The following is a 20936-nucleotide window of genomic DNA, read 5'->3' as shown; positions in this document are numbered from 1 at the left end:
ACGCTAAAGTCGATCTTTATGATAATTATTATTTCATTAGAGCAGTTAACCTTGGCTAATAAACAAGCGCACAAACAACATTTTAAAAAAACTGGAAGTACAACAAAATCTTAAGCCTATCCAAGTGTTGATAAATTCAATCAAACTGTATCTTTGAGGGTATAAACGAACTTACGTTGTATTGAATTCAGTAAACGATATTCAAGGTCAAATAAGTTGCTTCTGTAGTTAATATATTACTTCTGTAGTTAATTGCATAGCAAGGTTTTATTTACTTATTATTTTATTTAGAAATAAGACATCATCTAGGAGAGTGAGTCTGGCAAAAATATTTTCGAAGGATAATATTTGAAATGCCCGAATAATTATCGGAATATCCATTTATTGTATTGTTCTTGAAATAATTCACAAACTAAGCTTAGGTTACAAAGGGATTGATTGAAAAGCTTCACCCTCTAGTAAGTTGAAGAGCATGCACTATCGTCATAAGATTCAACAATGAAGATTAGAGTTGAATTCTCAAATATTCTACGTTAGCTTAACATTTAACACAATGCTGATACAAGTTCAACACACAGTGAAGATTGAAGGACAGTCCCCCTAGCCGGTATAGAAATCTCATGCTCTGATCAATAGCTCATAGACATTACTGTTGTTGTCAACGCTAACACGCTTCAACATTTCGAAACTTCTGCGGCTCCCCAGGAATTCTATCCTTTTGAAAACTACACAACCAGATTCTGTTGTTTCTCTACTGCAGTAAACAGATCGAAGTCGGTCAGCGTGCCTTGAATCAGTGTGAATGGCCATCTCTATTTCATGATCTGACATGTTCTCCTGCAATCAGAGGGCAGAGTTTCTTGTAAGAATAGGTAATCCACCACCATCCTAATGAACATGCTGAATCTTTAAAGAACAAAAGAAACTTAATGGAGTGATGAAATAATACCTGATAAAATGTATAAATATGATCGAGAATCTGGAAACATGTGAACCCCTTGTAGCTAAAATATGTCCTCGAAGAAGGTCCCATCTCGAAGAAACGATCCACTGGAAATAGTATAGTCAAGTAATGGTTTTTGAATACAACTTCAGATTTCTCGCTGCAAGTGAAAGTGACAAAATGAGAAAATACGGTTGTGTCCAAACGCTACTCAAACTACAAGTTCCACATGAAGAGATAAACGATCAAATGCATCAATCAAACCGCAAAGGTGAGTCTGACCTTTCACTGAGTGGACGAGTTAAGTTTGAAAATGAGGCTTCCGATTCCTTGCCATCTCCTGTTGCATCAAAGAACTCTGGAGTATGATGCTCACTAACACCTTCACTACTGAAAGAGTCTGTGTAAATAGAAGCAGATGAACTTGGCTCAGATATTGACCAGCAGATCGAATCCAAAAGGCTACTTGGGGTTAGCGGACGTATTGGGTTTTGACATGTCTGTGAAAAGAAGATAACAAACTGATAAATACCATATTTCGCTTCGATACTGAAGTCAACCATACTCTGGCCATCTTTCATTTAAAGAAATGTTAATACAATTTTCAAATTCAACGACCCTCCAAGGTGAACAACCTGCATTCGACAAGCACGCCGCTTCCTCACCCCAAGCTTCGCATTTGAAATAGTCTGCTCCCGTTCTGCCTGGGTTGTCTTACTTCTAGAAGTTCTAGTATCTTCTTGCTGCCTATTTTTTGCCTGTAGATGGTGAACAATGGCAATTAATAAATAGATGAAAAGTAGAAGAGGGGTTGAATTAAGTGAAGTACTAATTAACACTATTATAAAGATATATATATATATATATATATATGACATCTTGCTCTCTAGGAGCACGTGTTTGCATGGTACTATTTCTTACAACAGCATATGTTATTTCGTATTTTAATTCCGTTATAACGTTTAGTTTAGGGAAGATTCAGTTTACTTAAAATAAATTTTACTGACATCTGGATTATTGCAATAGTATGGCTCAGTATTAACATTGAAGCATGAGATTGAGATATAAGACAGAATAATTGTAATTACGAAATCCAGATTAGCAGGAAACCTCAACAATGATAGATAGACATAGACCTATTACTATTATATAAGTCATATCAAAATTACTAACAAAGATATTTCAAAGTTAGAAAATGCTCAACAAAGGATTAAGAAGTCCAATGTACCTCAGTAAAATTTTCGGCACAAAGATCTTCAAGTGTTGAACTAATCTGTCGAGCCAGGTCGGCGGACATGTGAATAAGTCTTTGTGCACGTTTCTCCGTCACAGTTTTGAGAATCCAGAGTGGCTGGGAGATTGTCAGATGAATCTCAATGAAGCTAAAGTAAAGTTGTCCAATACATATAAATGCGGATATGATATAAGAACTGCAAAATTATAGCCAGTATATAGCTGGAAAGTTCCTGTCTAAGAAAAGTTCACTATTGATAAACACATAAAAAATACAGATTCATATGAACACAAAAGTACCACTTACTGTGACTAAATTGCTGGATTGGCCAAGATATCGATGGATGGAAGTCCTCTCACAAACCACGTGATTTGTGCTGCAACCGGCAAACCAATGATCCACAAGTGAGGCACCAACTCCCTTAGCAGCCTCAATAACCTACAAATATTAGAATCAATCATTACACTAGCTGCCTCAATGACCAGGTAAACTACTAAATACTAGCTTCATGAAAGGGAAGTTCCATAGCACTCAGTGTAGCTAACGTCATCATCAGTAGTTACCTCCATAGTGTTAGTCTGTGAGAGCTATAAAACCATGGTGCTTCTAATAAAATTACCTTATGTCGCAGTTCTGGTGAAATGTCCGTATCAATATACATGGATTGACCAGAAAGATTAGAGTCCATTCTTCTGTCACGATCTTTTTTAGAGAATGATAGTTGAGAATCTCCTATCGTATCATTTTGCTCAACTCCATGAATGCCTACTGGAAGGCAGGAGTTTCCGTCGCCACCAGACCCTGCTAGATGTTTTAATTCATCAAGGCGTCCACTATTTTCTCCAAGACTTTTGATAGTATATAGAGACTCGCTCAGTCTTACTGCAACAGATTAGGACAGTCATAGATGTTCAACAGATTAGTTCAACAGATCTGACATAGATGCTTATAGAAGAACTAGTAACTGTGCATGTTTATCACCTAACTTATACTATAATGTTATATTGTTTTCCAACATGTCCTCAACATACAGACCATACAAAAGAAGCGAATGAAAAAAAAAAGAAAAAAAGAGGAAAAGAAAATCCTACAACACTCCAATATGGAATATATGAGAAAAGAATCCTCTCAAACTTGAGAAACATCATAATATTGATCCGGTATGCTAGTCTTCTTTTAGTTTTTTCTTACTCGGTATTCAATAAAAGAAAAGACTGAACAAATCTGCATTCTCCACCAAGAGAGAACCAATGATATGATCCCAAATATCGGTAAACACTCTCCCTCCATGAAAAAGCTTTTGTCCCAAAATCACATTGTAGAAAGCATACAAGGATTAGCAATTTATGGTCAACAGAAGAGTCAACAAAGTTTATATTGGACTTTGAGATTCCAATTGAAAGGAAAAGTAAGATTGTGATTAGTATTTATGTCAATGATTTTATGTCTTCCCTTCATTATATCACTCTCATCCTGAAAATAGTCAGGATATATGAGAACAAAGATTTTCACAACCAGTTAGAACCCAAAATTTGATAGTACAGGCTTGCTTACCATTCCTCCGTACACTATCCACAAACCAGCCAAGAGAGACAACAAACAGCCCATTTCTTGATCCATGCTTAAACGCGTGTTCAAACTTGCGTCCACCTAAACTGTAGTAACTGTCAAGGTGAACTCCATACCAACATTGGCTTTCGAGCATGGCCAGGGTTTAATGATAAAATCACATAGATAAGAAAAAATGTAAAACTTCCAACACCCTTTTTCTTTTTCTTTTCTTCATACGAAACAATTCCTTAAGAAAAGGAAACAAAAATATCCAAACCTAAACAACCAAGAAAGAGACTAGAAAAGAACGTTCACAAATTCGTTTCAGATACCACGATTTTTGAACCATGAACACCTTTTCTTGCTAACCTTGTCAACAATATCGGGTAATTCAGGACATGATAAGTACAGATGTGGATCATATAAATTATACCATAAGAGTTAAAATACTTAACCAATATCACATAAAAACAAGAAAAGGTTAAATATATCCAAGGATATTTGAACCACCAAATGGGTGCATTGTGGATGCAAATTGGGGCTGTATTGTCCACCTAATCTCTCAGTAGCTTCCTTAACTTGTTTCCTTGCTTCTGCCAAAAACATGATGCAAAGTATCAATAATTGAAGCAAAAATTATATAAAGAAAAACATATAAGCCCCAATTCAACAATTTTTCAAATCATCATCATCATAGAGAACACGAACAGACACCTCAACAATGCTTCTCTATTAAGAAACTGCCACCACGACTGGACTAATTGATTAAGCAACCCAAAAAAAGCCATTAGAATTTTCATCTTACTGACAGAAGATCCAGTCTAATTCACAAAGAAACTCAAAAGACACAAAACCAATAGCGATCACAAAGAGTAAAAGTTCTGAAGAAAAGATTTATGCCATATAACCAACCTTTGGATAAACCAGTGACACAAATTACGAGTCCAGTAAAAGGACCGGCTAACCGCACTTTCACCGGTTCAGACCTTGAAGACGGAGAAGCAAGAGACATGGACTCAAGCTGTTGCAGCCCTCCCAATGACGATAATGGTGATGAGAACCCAAAAAGCAGCCTAGAACAACCTTTACTACTAACCACTTCGACCGTACCACCTCCCATAACCACCACCAACGCCACTCAGCTTACTGCAAAACCTCAAAACAGGACAGTTTTAGAAAAGTTAAACCCTAGAACGACAAAAAGGGGGGGAAACACAATGAGAGAATATACCCATTACATGAAACTGAACAGCATGCCGATTCCGAGAAAGGAGATGGAAGAACATGCAAAGGAAATCAGAAAAGAAGAATTTATTCAAAGGCGGGAAAAGCTTTTGAAACATAACAGAGCGTAATCCGCATCCAAGAGTCAGAATTGACATGAAAAGAAGATTTTTCCAATGATTTTTTGACCGAATCAAAAGAACTGATCTTAGAAATGGAAAAGGGAAAAAGGAACTTTGATTGGGAAGAAGGAATCGAACAGAAAAGCAAAATGGGGATTGAAAAAGGAAAGAAATAACGGAATTTAAAAAACAAAAATTGTATCTTTTAAGAGAAATCCAAGCTTCTCCTTTCGTCGCAAAAGCCAAGGTTTGAGAGTGGAGCATTCAACTCGTCCTCTACTTTACTGCTTAGCGGTGGAGTTCTTCCTGGTGAGTGTTCAAAGTTTGAGCTTAAATTACAATGCTTTCATTTTTCAAATTTTTATTTGTTTTCCAAATTTAAGCTTATTCCCTAAATTAAAAAATAAATAATGAACTAAAAATGAACTACTATAGGTTATCATTTATACTTTTTTAAAATGGAAAATACCCCAAATTAAAAAATAAAGTTTATTAAGTATTGCAATTGCTTTGAGGAGAATCCAAAAGCTGGCCAATAACACATTTTAAAAAAGGTTGGAAATGAAATTGTAATTTAGAAGTAATTTTATTAGATTGAATCATAATCTACTTTATCAAACACAAAAAACAATTAAGATTCTTTTATAATGTGTTTTCTTCTCCCAATTGCAACCTAAAAACACACACAAGAAAAAAAAAGAAAACATGAATTGCTTTGAAAGAACACACTTCAACACTACTGATAATGATTTCCTTTTCATTTTCTTGTTGTCCAACTTTAAATTTGTTTCCTCCCAATTTTTTCATTATAACTTTCACATTTGATAAATAATAGCTTACATTTCTCTCCAAATTTGAAAAAATTAAAACAATCTTTATAAGATCAATAACAAAAAAAATCAAATTGTTACAAAAAAAAAAGAAATTAATTAGTGATTCATTCTAAGTGGTGGATGAAAGAAGTATTCTTCTAAAAGTGATTACATTTTTTTCAAAAATTGTCTCCAATTTACTTCAAATCTAAAAATGCATTTCAGAATTTCATGTAGCTCACACATAACTAGAAACTCATAAAACCCACAGGTATGTAAAATCTTTAGAATCTCATGGCAATATAAACTCAAGGAACGAAATGGTCCATAAAATTTGAGAGAGATTGGTGGTGGGCGAAAGGTATGGTCCCCAAGTCTTTTTCCTGAATTAGTGCTACTAAATTGGATCTTGTAATGTGATGTATGCTAAATGGGGACACGTACAGTTGTGTGTGATTAAAGTACATCATACGTATCAATTTTGACCTCACGCACAATCAAATGAATACTCAAACCAACTAACCCACTCACCAATTCTAAATCTTCCTTCTACATTTCTCCATATCTGATACCAACCAAATAAGGACAGGAAGAACCTTATTCAAACTTCTTAAACCTGACTAACCTAAGAATTCCTAAACCCTCGGTCTATTTTTTTTTCATGGGTGTTGGTTTAGAGAACTTGAAATTGATGGAGTGAACTATTAAAACTCACTCTATGTTTGGAGTTCCAGTTACAATTACAATAGTTGGTGTTTTGATTTATAGTGTAATTAACTATAGTATTATTATTTTAAATCTATCTTTGTTACAATTATTACTGCTTTCTAATCATCCACTCGTTTCCTCATTGTTTTTGTGTCTATCATTTCTTATCCAACATAAAATATTAGCACCCCAAACACAAACTAATATAATCCAAATTAAATAGTTTGCATCTCAAAGATAGACTATTATGAATTATGAGTTACAACCCACAAGTTATAATATCTCCATACTATAAGAACCAACTCAATGTCCAAATTGTCCATTGAAGATGAGAATTTGAAGGGCATGAGTGCTTAGAATGCTTGGGACCAACATTTTCATTGGAAAGTTTTCCATCCACAACTATCTCATTTAGGTGAAAATTTTCAATCACATAATAGGGAATTGACTTTGGAAAAACTATTTGGAGAACATTTCTAAAGCTTCATAAAAAGCTAGCAGAAAATGATGGTATTTTTCCTTACTTTCAAGCGTTGAATTAAAAGTAATGGTTGAATTTTATTTGATGAAAAACGATAGTCTAAGGATTTGGATAAATTATATTGAAATTAAAAGAAAAAGTTGTTTTCAAGTGAAATAAAGTTAAAAAGAGAAAGACATTCATGAATAACTTTATTACAAGAAAAGAAAAGGATTGTGTTAATTATTAATTTAGATGGATTGGATTGAACTCTAATTAATTTTGAAAAAATATCTTAACCAACACCAAATCCAATCCAACAACAAAAAGGTCAGCATCATCCTATTGAGTGGTCCTATAGCAAAGTGAGTGCAAAGTATTACAAAGAAACCTATAACTCCAATGCCATCTACTACCGTACATTTCTTCAGTTTGGACATTGGATAGGACAGTACACTACGGAAGTTTTCGCTAAATTACATTAACAAAACCCATACCTTTACTATTGGCCTCATCCCAAAACATAAATTCATGTATAAAATTCAAACATGAAATGGAGCGGCGATCACTTGAAACAAAAATTAGACTCCAAAAACCGTTGCATCTCGACGGAAGATAGTTTTGAAACGTTTATGGAAGGCAAATTTGGAGAGAACAAGTGTTTTCTGGAATGAAGAATAAAGTTTTGACTACTTTTCATGATTTAACCTATCATTCAATTCATTCTAGCAAATGACCAGTTGATTTAAGATGTTCAAAGACTTTGAAGGCTCCTGAAGAAACAGATAAGAGTAGGGCATCAATCCCTCACCCAGGGTGAAGCAAAAGATTTTATATCTGTTTTTTCTTTGACATGCCAGAGAGTAAACATGCAGAATGCTTCTGTCCAAAACAATACTGTAGCTGACGACTCTTTACGGTAGCTAGACCAAGAAAGAGTAGCTACAAGAAAAACAACCTACGAAGATTCAAGAGAACAACTATATAAGCCTTATCTTAAAGTAATTACAATTGAGACCCTAGTCGTCTCAACCACCACAAAATAAAAAGAAGGATAAGTGGTGCGGCCATCTTTGGGGTAAACTGTCAGTATTGGTCACCAATTCAGTGAAAGAAACAGGAAAGGGAAAAGATGGTTAAAGGTAAATAGAGTCCAGAGGTCAACGAAGACATCAAACCTCCAAACAGACTTATAAAAGCACTAAAAACGGGCATTTCTTGAACTCATCAACTTTAATTTTCCCAACAGATAAAATTTTGTCTAGCAAAACGACCTATCGGCTTGCTGTCTCTAATTCTTATACGTTCGAGAAATTTCTTGATTAGGAAATGATTTTAATTAGGAAAATTAATTTTAAAAGACAAAGGTCCATTTGAAACTTGAACAAGGAAGTTATCCATGACAGCTTTTGTATAGCATGTAATAGAGCAATGAGAATGAGGAGAAATCAACTACCTTGCTACAGAGGGGTTATTGAACGCCAAAATATTTTGGTCGTGGCAATCATTGAAGCATGATCTTCAAGTATGTGTCTCTCTCATGGTTCTCCTGTTTGAATCATCAATTAAATAAGGATCAGAAGACAAATTTATATAGAAAAATAGGTACAACTGCTAATAGAGAGACACCGGTCAGTCTATATTTAACGAGCAGTCAGATTCAAGGAAAACGCTACTATTTTCAACTGTAGCTGTGAAGCAATCGGATAGGGTGATAAACGTGATAAATCTCACTAAGCTTGATGGAAAAGAAACGGTCTTCAAGATCACCCACATGCTTTTCTACAAGTTTCCTGTGAATATCTATTTTGGGTCGGTGAATAAGTTGATAAAGGTTTAAAATAATCCATTTCCTATAGCTATACCATCATTAACGTATTCACGGGGTAACATTGCAAGATTTAAATAAATTAATTCGGTCATCTACATATTTTTGGGGGTGAGGAGGTTTGTCAACATGAATGAAAAAAATTACATGAACCCTCGCGCATCATCTCCAAAAACCTAGGGGAGAATGAGATCAAATAAAAAAGAAAAAAGACAGAAAGAAACAAAAAGCAGACACAAGGCATGAGCCCACAACGGCTGGAATCCAAGATGACAACGCAAACTTCGGCGCCACTTCAGTATAAACACAACTTGCACTAATCACGTTATTCTTTTGATGTTGAAACTTTTCCGACCACACTGCATTTGCTTCGCATCCAAACTTGAAATCTTTGACACAAAGAATCAATCTCTCGCTCCTTTTTCTCGTATATGAAGAAACCCGTGAAGGCAAATAGAACCACTGCAATATATAACAAATATACTTTAGCTTTCTAGTTGGTGTGTCATATCAAAAAGCTTTCATCCGTAGAACTCCAACGTACAATAACAAATGATGTTCCTCAAACACACCTATGAACTTCTGGGACTCAGATAAATCTTTTAGGAAATTTAATAATAAATTCAAGAAACACATTAGTAGAGTGCTAAGAACATAGTGAATCTTGAGAGGCAATATTTACAATTCGAGACTTTATCTTTGGTATCAACCTACAATTTCAGTTATTGAGATTGTCAGAGTTCACGATACAATGGAGTGGGAGTAGAGAGGAAGAGGGAGCAACCTGTCTTGTATAAAGTTTGAAGAGAAACCAATCCAATAAAGCTGAGAGCCAACAGTGATACAGCAACCTGTTAATTGATGAAAACAAGATCTAAGTTAATCAAACACAAAGCTTATGTCTAAGTGTTGGAATCCTTTCCTTTTTCTAGGTTTTTTCCTTGTTAGAATCCTAGAATAATTATGGAAAGATTATGGGAATGTATTCCTTATTTTCCTAAATCTTTTCCTTTTTTATTCCATTGTGTACTCTATTTATTCTCCCATGTACCTATTGTTTTATTATTAGAAAATAATAACAACAAACAATCGTGGTTTTTCTCCCGGTACTCGGGTTTCCACGTAAATTGGTGTGAACTCGTTGTCTCTCTTTTCAATACTAAGTATAGGAATATCTCTTACTTTGATCAAGTACCAATTACTATTGGCTTCTACACTAATTTAGGTTGTTAAATCAGGCATTACATCTATGCGATTGTAAGCAATCCAAAGAAAAAATAAACGGTGTGATTGCTCTTTACTTAGTACACTAACATTAATTTCGACCAGGGTCTGTTGCAATGTGGGGGTAAGGATGCGTATTTTTGGGAATATCAATGGGTAGGAGATAGCCGTCACTGTTCACGTTTGCATCTATATCATTTGTCTTTCTTTAAAAATCATATGATTTCTGATTTTTTGGTTTGGATGGGGGATATGTGTCCTTTTCTTTTGGTTTCCATTGTCATTTATCCAATAAGAAAACAACAAAGGTTACCCCTATTCTTTCTTTGTTGGAAAACGGGATGTTCTTGTTTTGAGTCCTAACCCCATCAAAGGCTTTTCTTGTAAGTCTTTCTCAGGCTATTGTTGGATCTCTTCCAATTAGTGAGTCAAACTTTGACATGGTTTGAAGGATTAAGATTCCCAAAAAAATCAAGTTGTTTATCTGACAAGTTTTGCTAGTTCGGTTGACTACTTTGGATAGGGTTGTTTGAAACATGACTACGATAATAGGTCCTTTCTAATGTATTCTTTGTCAAAAGGAGGAAGACCTAGATCACCTTCCTTGTGGTTCCAATTTGTGAGGTTTATGTGGATCTATTTCCCATAGGAGTTTGATGTTGAGTTAGTTGGTCAAAGGAGTATTTGTGCAATGATTGATTAGTTCCTCCTCCATCTACCCATTAGGGAGAAAGGTCATTTGTTGTGGTTTGCTGCAGTGCATGTTGTGTGATGGGTTCTTTAGAGGGAGAAGAATAATAAAATGTTTTTTTAAATGGAGACAAAACTTCTTTATTAATAAGAACTCTAAGTACAAGAGGTTTATACAAAGAGAGCAATAAAGAAGAAATACAAAGGGGGAGTCCTAAGGGATCAGGAGGCGCACCCGGATATCTCAACTATGTTGACACCTCCATAGCGCCAATCATCATATCCCGAAAAAGTAAACACCAAAGCAAACAAACCAACAGAGGAACAACCTAAAAACAAACAGCCTATTACAAGAGTCCAGAAAACTGGAAAAATGAACGGAAAATGCAGAAAAAACCCAAGAAAAATCTCAAAATTAAAATTAAACAAGACCGAAACTTCAAAGCTTCAAAGCTTCAGACAGTGAAAACTGCAATGCAGAGAAAGTGATGCAGCATCGGTTAGGCTTGATTAAGAAAGACATTCTAGTTGAGGTAAATACCTTGAATGGAATAATTAGCGAACTCCTTTTTTAAAGAACACCAAGCTGCAGCATTAAGATCTATTGCATGCATAAGAGGTTTGTATAGGGATCCTGGTGAGATTTGGTCCTAAGTAAGGTTTCATGTTTCACTTTGAGCTTCTATATCAAAACTTTTTCTTAGATGGTATAATAGAAAATTTACCTTCATCCGAAAGTAGTAAGCTTGAGCTTTTGGTTCAATCGGCAATTTAAGATAGTATCAAAGCAAGTGGTCTAGAATATCCTATGTTCAAACCCTAACAATGTTATTTCCTTCTCAATTAATATTGATTTCCACTTATTGAGTCTTCTACATATTTCAAGCCCACAAGTGAACAGTGTTAGATGATATACCATTAAATCTACTTTCACCCGTAAGCTTAAGATGATATACCATTAAATCTACATATTTCTATGATTATTCTCTAGGTAAATCTTAGTTAGAAACTCTTCTGCAATTGGGTGTTTTATGGGTGTTTTTGTATGCCCTTATGGTCTTTCTCTTTTTTCTCACTGAAAGATGTTGATTCCATCTATCTATCTATCTATCTATCTATCTATCTATCTATCTATCTATCTATCTATCTATCTATCTATCTATATATATATATATAATTTTTGAAGAATTATACAGGTTTCTTTCTAACCTTTTAAAGCTTGTGGAGTGCTTTACGTTGAAAGCTTATTAAGTTTCCTACTTTATTCAGCGGCTTAGATTTGGTTCCGGGGGTACCTCATCTCCCGTTCTTATATACCCCTTCTCTCTTTTCTTAGAAAGACCTATGGAATCATTTAAAAAAAAAACAAAAAAAGAACAAAGTTGCAATGCTGGCACAGGAATGCAAACTCAACTTTGTGTGGCGTCAACAAGGGCATGGGAAGGTCCACCCATGTAATATTTTGGGCAACTTTGTACTGCACATCTCTATCTTTTCATAACAAGGGCATTGTATGAAAGTAGGCCAAACGTTTGTTTATTGAATAAAGAAAACAATAAAAGAGAAACAGAGAGACTGTTACCTTAAGTAAGAGCATCCAATCATTCCCTCTGGAAAGAGATTTAAAATTTCTAACAAAAGAATTCCAAAACGATGTTAGAGTGATGGCAATGCTTCGTGACCTCTCTTCTGACAAGGAAAAACATGATGCGGAAAGTTTCTCGACACGATATCCACATCTGCAAGAAGATCACTACAGTTAGAAATCAAATTTTATGCTAGAATTTCTCATATGATTAAACAGGACATCCATCTACACCACGGCAATAGGTCCCATTTTATTCCTATTGCTGAATCTGTAGCTGCGGTTAACAGAATGTCTATGAGAGTAGGCAGACATACATTTTCTCTGGTAAACTCCCATGAATAAAAAGAAATATCAATGCCACCATAAGAAGCTTTGACAGTGCAGTGATCATGGTACACTCGGGAGTAATGAAGTTATAATAAATAGCCATCAAAACTAGCAATGCTATCAATGTCTTCCTTTTATCCTTCCAGAGTAAAATGTCAGCAGCTGCCAAAAGGACACAGCAGTAATGATTATTGGTTATCAATCTTTCACCACGTACAAGTTAAGTCCACAATTAGGAATTGGATTAGTGTGCAAATATGAACAAGAGAAAAAAAAAATCAGATTCTTCTGAAACAGAATTAGACTCCTGACGTTTTTATTAAATTTATCTATAACCAGCATTCAATTTTTCACATCCTAAATGTTTGATACATCCAGGGATAAGATCAAAAATCAGATTTCTATTCATGTGTTTCATAAAATTTATCTTGAAACATTCTCAACTACGTAAAGCTTTTTTTTTTTTTTACTAAAGAGAGGCTGGCAAAGAAACTTCTCCAAAATTGAGTTGCATTTCCTCGGCCGAGCCTAACTGACAAAAAAGTCCCGATCTCCTTAACTCTATTCCCCTGTGATCCTATCATCCTCCAACTACCGAATGAAGTTCTCGGCGTTGGCAAACCAAAGGTGAGATAAACTCACTTTTTCTTTACCAGCCTCAACCTCAAAGGGAGCGATAATTTTACTTTCAACACCCCGAAAAATGCTTCTATTCAGCACATCCATCACAAAAAATAAGAGAAAATGTGATTAGGGGTCACCATGTTAAGGCACCTAGAATCCTTTATCTTGCTTCTCAGACTCCCATTAATGAGAATAAAGTAGCCCACAGTTCTAGTACAACTCCACATTCACATCCTTCATTTACACCCAAAACCTTTTCTCCATCACCCTGTCCAAAATACTCCAATCTATTTGTGATAAGCTGTGATATTTTGCTATATTTTTGTTTATTTCGTTATATTTGAAAATAACCTGAAAAAAATTTTAAATTACATATTTCTCCTCAAACCTGTAATTTATGTAAAAAGAACAAAAAGACAATGAATTGCTTAATTATTCATTGTGATTTTTACAATGAATGGTGGCAAACCAAACTAGTGGAGGAAATCAAGTAAACCTTCAAAATTCTTCTATATAAAAAGTAAATTTATTTATTTACATATTAAAAAGAAGAATCACACACCTGTTCCTCCCCTGAGGTATACTGAGGCTTTGGATGGCCCTTCTCTTTTATGTTCATGCTCAGCCTTTAAATGGGAGTAGGCTTCAATTGTCTTTTGTATACCCTCCTGTGAAGAAAAACTACTGCTTTTTAAGCATCAATCATGGACGTACAGAGCATCAAATAGCTATGCAAGCATGCTTGAATATAGTGAATAGCCTATTTATCGGATAGCAAGCTAAGACAAGTACAGTAATACTCCATACTCATAGTAATTGGCAAAGGTGGATGCTCCTATTCTGCATATTGGCTTGTTTGAAGTATAACTATTGCATTGCAAGCATTGATATGGATGTTCACACATCACATAACTATGTAAACATGTTTAAATATAGTGAATTGTGATGTGAGCAGCTAAAGCTAAAACTAATGCATTAACACTTCATATTCAAATTAATTGATGGTGCAGGTGCAATCATGGCCATGGGCATTCATGAAATATGTCCTCTGTAGACCCTTCCTGTCAAGAATAACCGTGGCATTTTAAGCAATAAGCTTAAATCATGAACATACAGCAGTGAATGGCTATGTAAGCATGCTTGACTGTAGTGAATTTCTAAATAACCAGCTAGAGGCAAAGTCTACTACACCCCATATTCAAATTTTATAATACTGATGGTAGTCAATATTATCGAGAGCATATAAGATACTAGTTCAAGATGTATGACTTGTATACGAGAGAAAGAGGCAGAGAATAATGTTAATGCTCCACCCAGAACACAGTGATCATTTTATAGATATTCAAGTAGAAAGATGCAACTACATGTCTTGCTCTCATTAGGCAAACAGTAACAGAAATATTTTTGTAAAAAAAACAAAAGAACCCAGCAAAATTAGAGAGAGCAGAAATTACATATGCACAGTAAATATAATCCTAACATAAGTTTTTTTTTTATTCATTAAAAAAGAAGGAAAAAAAAAGACATGAATACACCAAAACTTTTCATTATGGAGAAAGTAAAGCTACAAGGAAAGCCTATTAATCCTCTTTTCAGAAGTCCACAAGAACTCACCCCACCTTATGTTACTTCGAGAGGGCCTTAATTACAAGAATTAGACAATGGACTGCAGCAAGAACATTTGTATTTGGACAAGAAAATTAAACTTAACATAATAAAATGTCCAGAAACATCATATGACCCCGTGGAACTGATCCAATGGGAGGAAATATAATCACACTTCCACTTTAAGTTCAACTTGGACAAGCCATCGCTCTTCCCTTTTTCTTAATAATCAATAAGCTCCCATAAAAGAAATATGGAAGCACAAAAAGGCCTATATAAAATATAGACTTAGATCTTCCGATTATGAAATTTCCATATCTTGATTTTCAATAGAGCAAAATACGCATGGTTTGTCAACATGAGCTTAGCTTAACTGACATTTGTATGTTCCCAAGGACATGAGGTCCTGGGTTCAAATCCTTCACTCTCAAGTTGTACTTAAAAAGACCTTTTTAAAAAAAAACGACTAGTTTTCTTTAGTTTCTACATAAAAATCATTAATGGAAGGCATTCCAAGAGTATCTTGAAGAGTTAAGAAATGGAGTTAACATGGACAAATAAAAAGTATATGGAGCTAATGAAACATAAAAAACCTGAAGTGAAACAATGGGGGTGTAGAAAAGTCGATCCTTGGCCTTTGAGGAATTAAAAGTTCTACAACAAGAGAGAAGTCTTATACGGGAAGGTGTGAACTGTGGGACAGGCATCCCATAAGGACCTAAAAGCTTGTAAGTCCAGTGCACCATATGTGCAATTGGCATCACTATGCAGGCAGGGATCTTTATTCTTGGCCTGCAACTCAGAATGAAAAATCTCAATATTACATATCTTTGCTTTACCAAAACATGGATAAGGATGGCTGGAATGCCACGTGATCAGAGTGACTAGAGTTAAATTAGAATAAAGATTACCTTTCATAGCCAAGACCATCCAGAATAAGAGAGACAAACTCCCAGAACTTGATGGGTTCCATGTTGGTTATGAAATAAGCCTGCAAAAATCCATTCAAGTTTAGATGCATTTTTAAGAGTTATTTTTTAGAAGCTAAAAGCACTTTTGTCACTCAAAATCACTCTAAATCAAACGTTTAATCACTTGAAATTAATTTAATAATTAATTTTACACCTTTGAATGCCATTTTCATACCGACGTGTGTTTTGAACTATTTGAAGCATATTTTAATGTGATTTTCACAGCATATTTTAAAGTGATTTTGAAAATCACAAAAGTCATTTTAACAATTTCATAATCACTCCTAAACATGCCCTAGAGCTCCATTTTATAATTGATTTTGCTAGTCAAGTGAGTAGGGATATGCAATTCTATACATAAAAAGTTCTCATTGTTGTGGTTCGTACTCATAAGTTTTTTTACTAACAATTGTGGAGATAGGGTATCAGACCTCTCACCTCAGGATAGAAGGTCATGTAAACTACTGTTGAACTAAGCTTGCTTTAACTTACCTTCTAAGAAACTGGAAATGCCTATTGTGAAATCCCTTTTGAATACCATGCTTTTTTGTGAATTTCATACTTCAATGAAATTGTTTAGTTGTTTCTAGTGTTTGATAAAATGGATTATAAATTAATTTAAAGAAAATCCTTTTTTCCAATTACATTGACTTCAAAATCAGGTTAACAGTTCCTTTTGAGATTGAATCCCTAGACATTCTAACCAACTTTTAGAAGTATCTATTTCATTTTTACTTTTTCACAAGTCACTTGGAAATTTACTGACCAGCTTACTTTTTTAGAAATAAATTTGACAGTGAATACTTTAAAAGCTACAACAATCATAAACTATACATTAGCATTCATGAGATTCCTGTGTTTAATGCGTTAAATCACGATTAAAAGATCTGCAGTGAACTCATTAACATCATAATTTCCATGCTCACAGACAAATACTGAACACATATGCTCAAGATATTAATTTACTGCTAGACTGGTTCCACATGCACAGTGAAAACTATGATAATGAGAGTTTCTAAGACAAGAGGCAAGCATAACATTCACATTCCAATGGTTTTATACCCAAGAACTAAATGCAAGGAAACTATGATTTTGGTTTGATCATCGATTACATAATATTTTTAAAATAAGAATGCAACTTCTACAAATTCCTTTGTCCAATAGGAAAAATTAGATATGTCATGCTTAGCTTACAATATGAATAATACACTTTGATTATTCATTAGACAGAGAAGACAAAATTAACTCAACATAAATAAATCCTTCCACACCCTGACACGTTGTCCCAATTTTAAAAAAAATCTTAAACGGTACCTGCCCTGCAGCTCTTTCTGAAATTACTCCTCCTGCAGCTAGAGCTCGTTCAGCACATACATGGGCATGCCCCACGTTTTCAACATAAGTAAAATCATAGGTGTTATTGCCATCACCAATAATGAACTGTAAATTTTTAAACATATGACAATTACAATGAAGGCCATATTTTTGTTTTTTTTTAATGAAATGTATTTGCTTAGGGCAATAGAAAGAAAACTGTATGACTTTCCATGCATGTGCGTAAGCCTGTTTTTTTTTTTTTTTTCCTTCATTCCCTTTAGAAATTATATCCTTGAACACTTATCTTCCTTTTAATTTATCAATAAAATGTAGTTTCTTGTTAACAAAAAAACAATATATTTACAGGATCTTGAAGATAGCATCAAATAAATGCTATTTTGTTTTATAGCTCAAATGCTATAATAAATTAGTCTTAAAAGGCAAATGAAAAATAACAAGAATTTTAATTAATCCATGTGTAATTTCTGGTAATATTGCAGCTTGAAAGGGTTCCTTTCTCTCCAAGCTTCATTCATTGTATGGCATGGAGGACAGATTGTCCCAAAGTGTGGTTTCTTACTTAAAAAAATAAACAGAAAAAACTAACAAAAATAAGAAACATGCTTACCTTGGATTTCCCTGCCCTTGCATTGGCGACTAGGGATGGAACCAGTAACCTATCACCAGGGCCAAAGATACCACTGGGCCTTAGGCTGCATGTTAGAAGTCCATTTCTGCCATTGGCCTTGAGAACCAAAGCTTCCCCCTCAGCTTTAGTAGCAGAGTAGAAATCATTATGCTGAAACAGAATACAAACAATATCCAAGAGACAAGACAGTAAATGCAAATTTCAAACAAACGATGAAAATAAACTAGGTCCAATAATTGATGAGATGAACAGAAATCCCGTGGACGGTCGGTGGAGTTAGTACCTTGGATGCGTAGGGCATTGACTCATCCGTATTGATAAGTGCATTTATCCCATCAAATACTACACTGGCCGAACTAGTATATATTAGTCGCTTTACATTTTGCTCGACACAAGAATCAATTACATTCTTGGCTCCTGGAAGGCAAAGAAAACAACAATAATAAACAACACATCAAAAACAGAGTGCTAAACCAAATGATTCGTACCTTCAACGTTGACCGAATAATGAAGTTTGTAATTGTTAATAGATGAATTCGGAGCAGCCATGTGGAAAACAACCTCCACTCCTTCAAACGCTGCAACATACAAATTGACATTGCAATTACTTTTCACAAATAGAACAAAGATAATTAGCGCTGCCACAAAGGTTTTAAAAGAATCATAAACCTTTGAGCAGTTGAGCTTTGTCCCGAAGATCGGCTGAAACGTACTGAGCACGACCAGAACGCAATGCTTCTCCGAGAGTCCCTTGCTCCTCGCTTGTTTCCAATTCAATGGAAGAGCCCAAGTCAACGATTCGAACGGAAAACATGTTGTATTTGATCAGCATTTCAACGAGATGTCGTGCGGCGAAACCTCTCCCTCCAGTAACCACGCACCATTTCTCCTCGCTCCCCATATTCAGCTATTCGCTTGCTGCAAACAAAGTGAGAGGAGCTGAATTTACCAAAATTGAAGCAATGTAAAGAGTGATTAAGCAATGCAACAGGTAAGAAAAACATTCATACTAAAGAATCAGGCCGCCGCAGCAGATGACCTAGGATGGATGGGATCTGGAGCAGTGAGGAGAGCGCATGTGCATACACGTAGGTACAGTAGAGGTGAGAGGGAAGATAATCAAACTTTGGATTAAAGAATTATTCTGGCTGATGTTGCCGCCGGCGTCGACGTGGGGATCAATCTTCACCGGAGGATTCCGGCGTTGGATTCATGCAAAGGGCCGAGGAAAGCTTGAAAAGATGTTGGCCCAATTTGAGCCCATTGTTGTTTGTAACTTGCACTCAAGTTTTTCCCTCCTCAAACCCAAACTTGAAATCCTAATAGATCTTATGTAATAAAAATCACTTTCTATTTCATTTTTCATCCTCCCATAACAAATTTTACAAGGAGTTCATCCTAATACCTCAAAAACTAAATTCATTTTTATCGAATAATCGTAAAGGGACTAGAGATGAATCAGGACATTATTTGAACCCTCTACAATTGTTTTGTTCATTAAAAATCAAAGTTATCGTGTACATATTTAAGAGTTTAGGTTTTGTTTCCTAAGTTAGGAATTTAGAGCCAAAATTATAGCAAAAGAAATCTTGTACTTATACTTATAACAGGTTAGTACTCATCTTTTAAACTCGATAAAACACAAGCCTTTGATTAAAATTTTCAAATGTCTGTTTCATGATGAACGAGGTTTGCCTATCATATCTTAAAAATAAACTTAAAATTGCCGATTAAAACCAACAAATACAAACTAATAATGTGATTAGAAGCTAGTTAATGGGTTAAACGTAATTTATAAATATTTGCTGTACGTAGAAATACTTATTTAACACCATTTGAATTCACGATTGAAACGTGATGAGAGCATATACTTGAAGATTAACGATGAAGTTGCTACCACATAGTCAAGTTAGAATTTTTTCAATACTAATTAAGTTAGTATCGTACTTTCCTTGTTCGCATTATAAATTTTATTTTTGTAGAATTTATATCAACGTCAGTGAGTTAGTGAGTTTTCATTTATTTATAAAAATGTTGATGATGTTGATGTGACGTAGAAACCCATCCTCGTTCTCACGCAACATATTCTATTCCTCTTATTTCCACACTTGCATTGTCGAGCCACTCTTCCACCCTTGAAATTTTTCTTCATACCTAAAATTTTATCATATAGGGAATAGAGTGGTCATGGGTCCAACGACTCCACTATGTGTTATAGCTGAAAATGAAAGAATAAAAGAAGGACGTAGCCCAAGACAAGAGTAGTTCATTCTTTATAAATTAGTCGTTCATTTAATGCACTTAATGATACTTTTGAAAACTAATTCTTAGTTAAAAGTGAACGATTGTGTCATGATATTTCTTCCTAACGATGACAGTTTTGATCCTCACCCATAGTACTTAAAAAGAACTAATTCTCACATTTTTAGATACTCTAAAAGGGAAAAGAAAAAAACTAATTTTCTCTATCTTATTATTTTATTGTCTTCTTCCTTTTTTAGCCTATTTTCTTTTTAACCTTTCTGGAGCTCCTTTTTGTACTATGTTATTGAGATCAATATACTGAGATGTTTGAGGGTGATAAAAGGTGCCAAGAATGCGTCATTATACGTGAATTGCTCCGGCCCACTTAGTGAGCCCTCATATATATCATATGTATCTTTCAATAAATTAAAAAAGAAACATATTATACACACAATTAAAATTATATATATATATATATATATATATATATTATTAGATGATATAATATTAAATTTATCTTCGTCTATTTAACTTAAGTTTTTATGTCAATCGATGATTTAAAATAGTATTCAAAAGCGACTGCAATGTTATTTCTACTTCAAATAATGTTGATTTTTTTTACATATTTCCATCCTACAAGTGAAGTAGAGTGATGTTTTTAAGTCGATCGATGATTTAAACGTGGGAAAGAAAGCTATTGATCATGCCTTTTATACCCTTTTAGTTATTAGAACCCAATATATTAACAGAATTTCCCTCTGATTCTCATGAAAAATAGGGTTTTGTGTAACACCAATGATTATATCTCTCCATTG

General features: G+C 34.6%; 2 protein-coding genes across 7 annotated transcripts; both read right to left on the bottom strand.

Moving 5' to 3' along the window:
• Positions 1-331: 331 nt before the first annotated feature.
• LOC101211759 lies at positions 332-8674 on the bottom strand. 3 transcript variants are annotated; one of them, XM_031886932.1, is made up of 12 exons: positions 8511-8674; positions 4960-4972; positions 4641-4874; positions 4230-4321; positions 3732-3834; positions 2797-3059; positions 2484-2615; positions 2172-2294; positions 1579-1701; positions 1226-1443; positions 950-1103; positions 332-837 (listed from the first exon to the last, which is right to left on the bottom strand). In XM_031886932.1, exons 3-12 carry the CDS (start codon positions 4846-4848, stop codon positions 619-621), a joined length of 1635 nt encoding a protein of 544 aa, XP_031742792.1. In that variant the 5' UTR covers positions 4849-4874; positions 4960-4972; positions 8511-8674; the 3' UTR covers positions 332-618. The 3 variants fall into 3 exon arrangements, with proteins under 3 accessions (XP_031742792.1, XP_011657363.1, XP_011657362.1); XM_011659061.2 differs by lacking the exon at positions 4960-4972; XM_011659060.2 differs by lacking the exon at positions 8511-8674 and having other exon boundaries at positions 4967-5380.
• Positions 8675-8877: 203 nt separating this feature from the next.
• Positions 8878-19179, bottom strand: LOC101205275 (3beta-hydroxysteroid-dehydrogenase/decarboxylase). 4 transcript variants are annotated; one of them, XM_011659058.2, is made up of 13 exons: positions 18888-19175; positions 18547-18795; positions 18366-18455; positions 18161-18294; positions 17857-18027; positions 17226-17351; positions 15852-15931; positions 15534-15732; positions 13898-14003; positions 12699-12873; positions 12379-12535; positions 9667-9733; positions 8878-9344 (listed from the first exon to the last, which is right to left on the bottom strand). In XM_011659058.2, the coding sequence occupies exons 2-13, from the start codon at positions 18776-18778 to the stop codon at positions 9208-9210; spliced, it is 1674 nt and encodes a 557-aa protein (XP_011657360.1). In that variant the 5' UTR covers positions 18779-18795; positions 18888-19175; the 3' UTR covers positions 8878-9207. The 4 variants fall into 4 exon arrangements, with proteins under 4 accessions (XP_011657360.1, XP_031742789.1, XP_031742791.1 ...); XM_031886929.1 differs by lacking the exon at positions 8878-9344 and adding an exon at positions 11032-11125 and having other exon boundaries at positions 18888-19179; XM_031886931.1 differs by lacking the exons at positions 8878-9344; positions 9667-9733 and adding an exon at positions 11149-12287 and having other exon boundaries at positions 18888-19179.
• Between the last annotated feature and the right edge of the window lie 1757 nt (positions 19180-20936).

This window comes from Cucumis sativus, chromosome 6, assembly GCF_000004075.3.
Source record: "Cucumis sativus cultivar 9930 chromosome 6, Cucumber_9930_V3, whole genome shotgun sequence".
Classification (NCBI taxonomy): domain Eukaryota; kingdom Viridiplantae; phylum Streptophyta; class Magnoliopsida; order Cucurbitales; family Cucurbitaceae; genus Cucumis; species Cucumis sativus.
This window is presented reverse-complemented; position numbering and strand designations above follow the sequence as displayed.

Bases quoted from the DNA above. Each gene is read 5' to 3' on its own strand.
- LOC101211759 (XM_031886932.1), bottom strand. From the start codon at position 4,848: ATGGGAGGTGGTACGGTCGAAGTGGTTAGTAGTAAAGGTTGTTCTAGG. The intron at 3,835-4,229 runs ATATCCTTGGAT...GACAGTTACTAC, and splicing joins GCACCCATTTGGTGGTTCAA to AGTTTAGGTGGACGCAAGTT. The intron at 3,060-3,731 runs GTAAGCAAGCCT...AATCTGTTGCAG, and splicing joins GGATAGTGTACGGAGGAATG to TAAGACTGAGCGAGTCTCTA.
- LOC101205275 (XM_011659058.2), bottom strand. From the start codon at position 18,778: ATGGGGAGCGAGGAGAAATGGTGCGTGGTTACTGGAGGGAGAGGTTTC. The intron at 18,028-18,160 runs GTACTAACTCCA...ATTCTGTTTCAG, and splicing joins CAATGCCCTACGCATCCAAG to CATAATGATTTCTACTCTGC. The intron at 14,004-15,533 runs GTTTTTTATGTT...TTTTCTTCACAG, and splicing joins CCCCCATTGTTTCACTTCAG to GAGGGTATACAAAAGACAAT.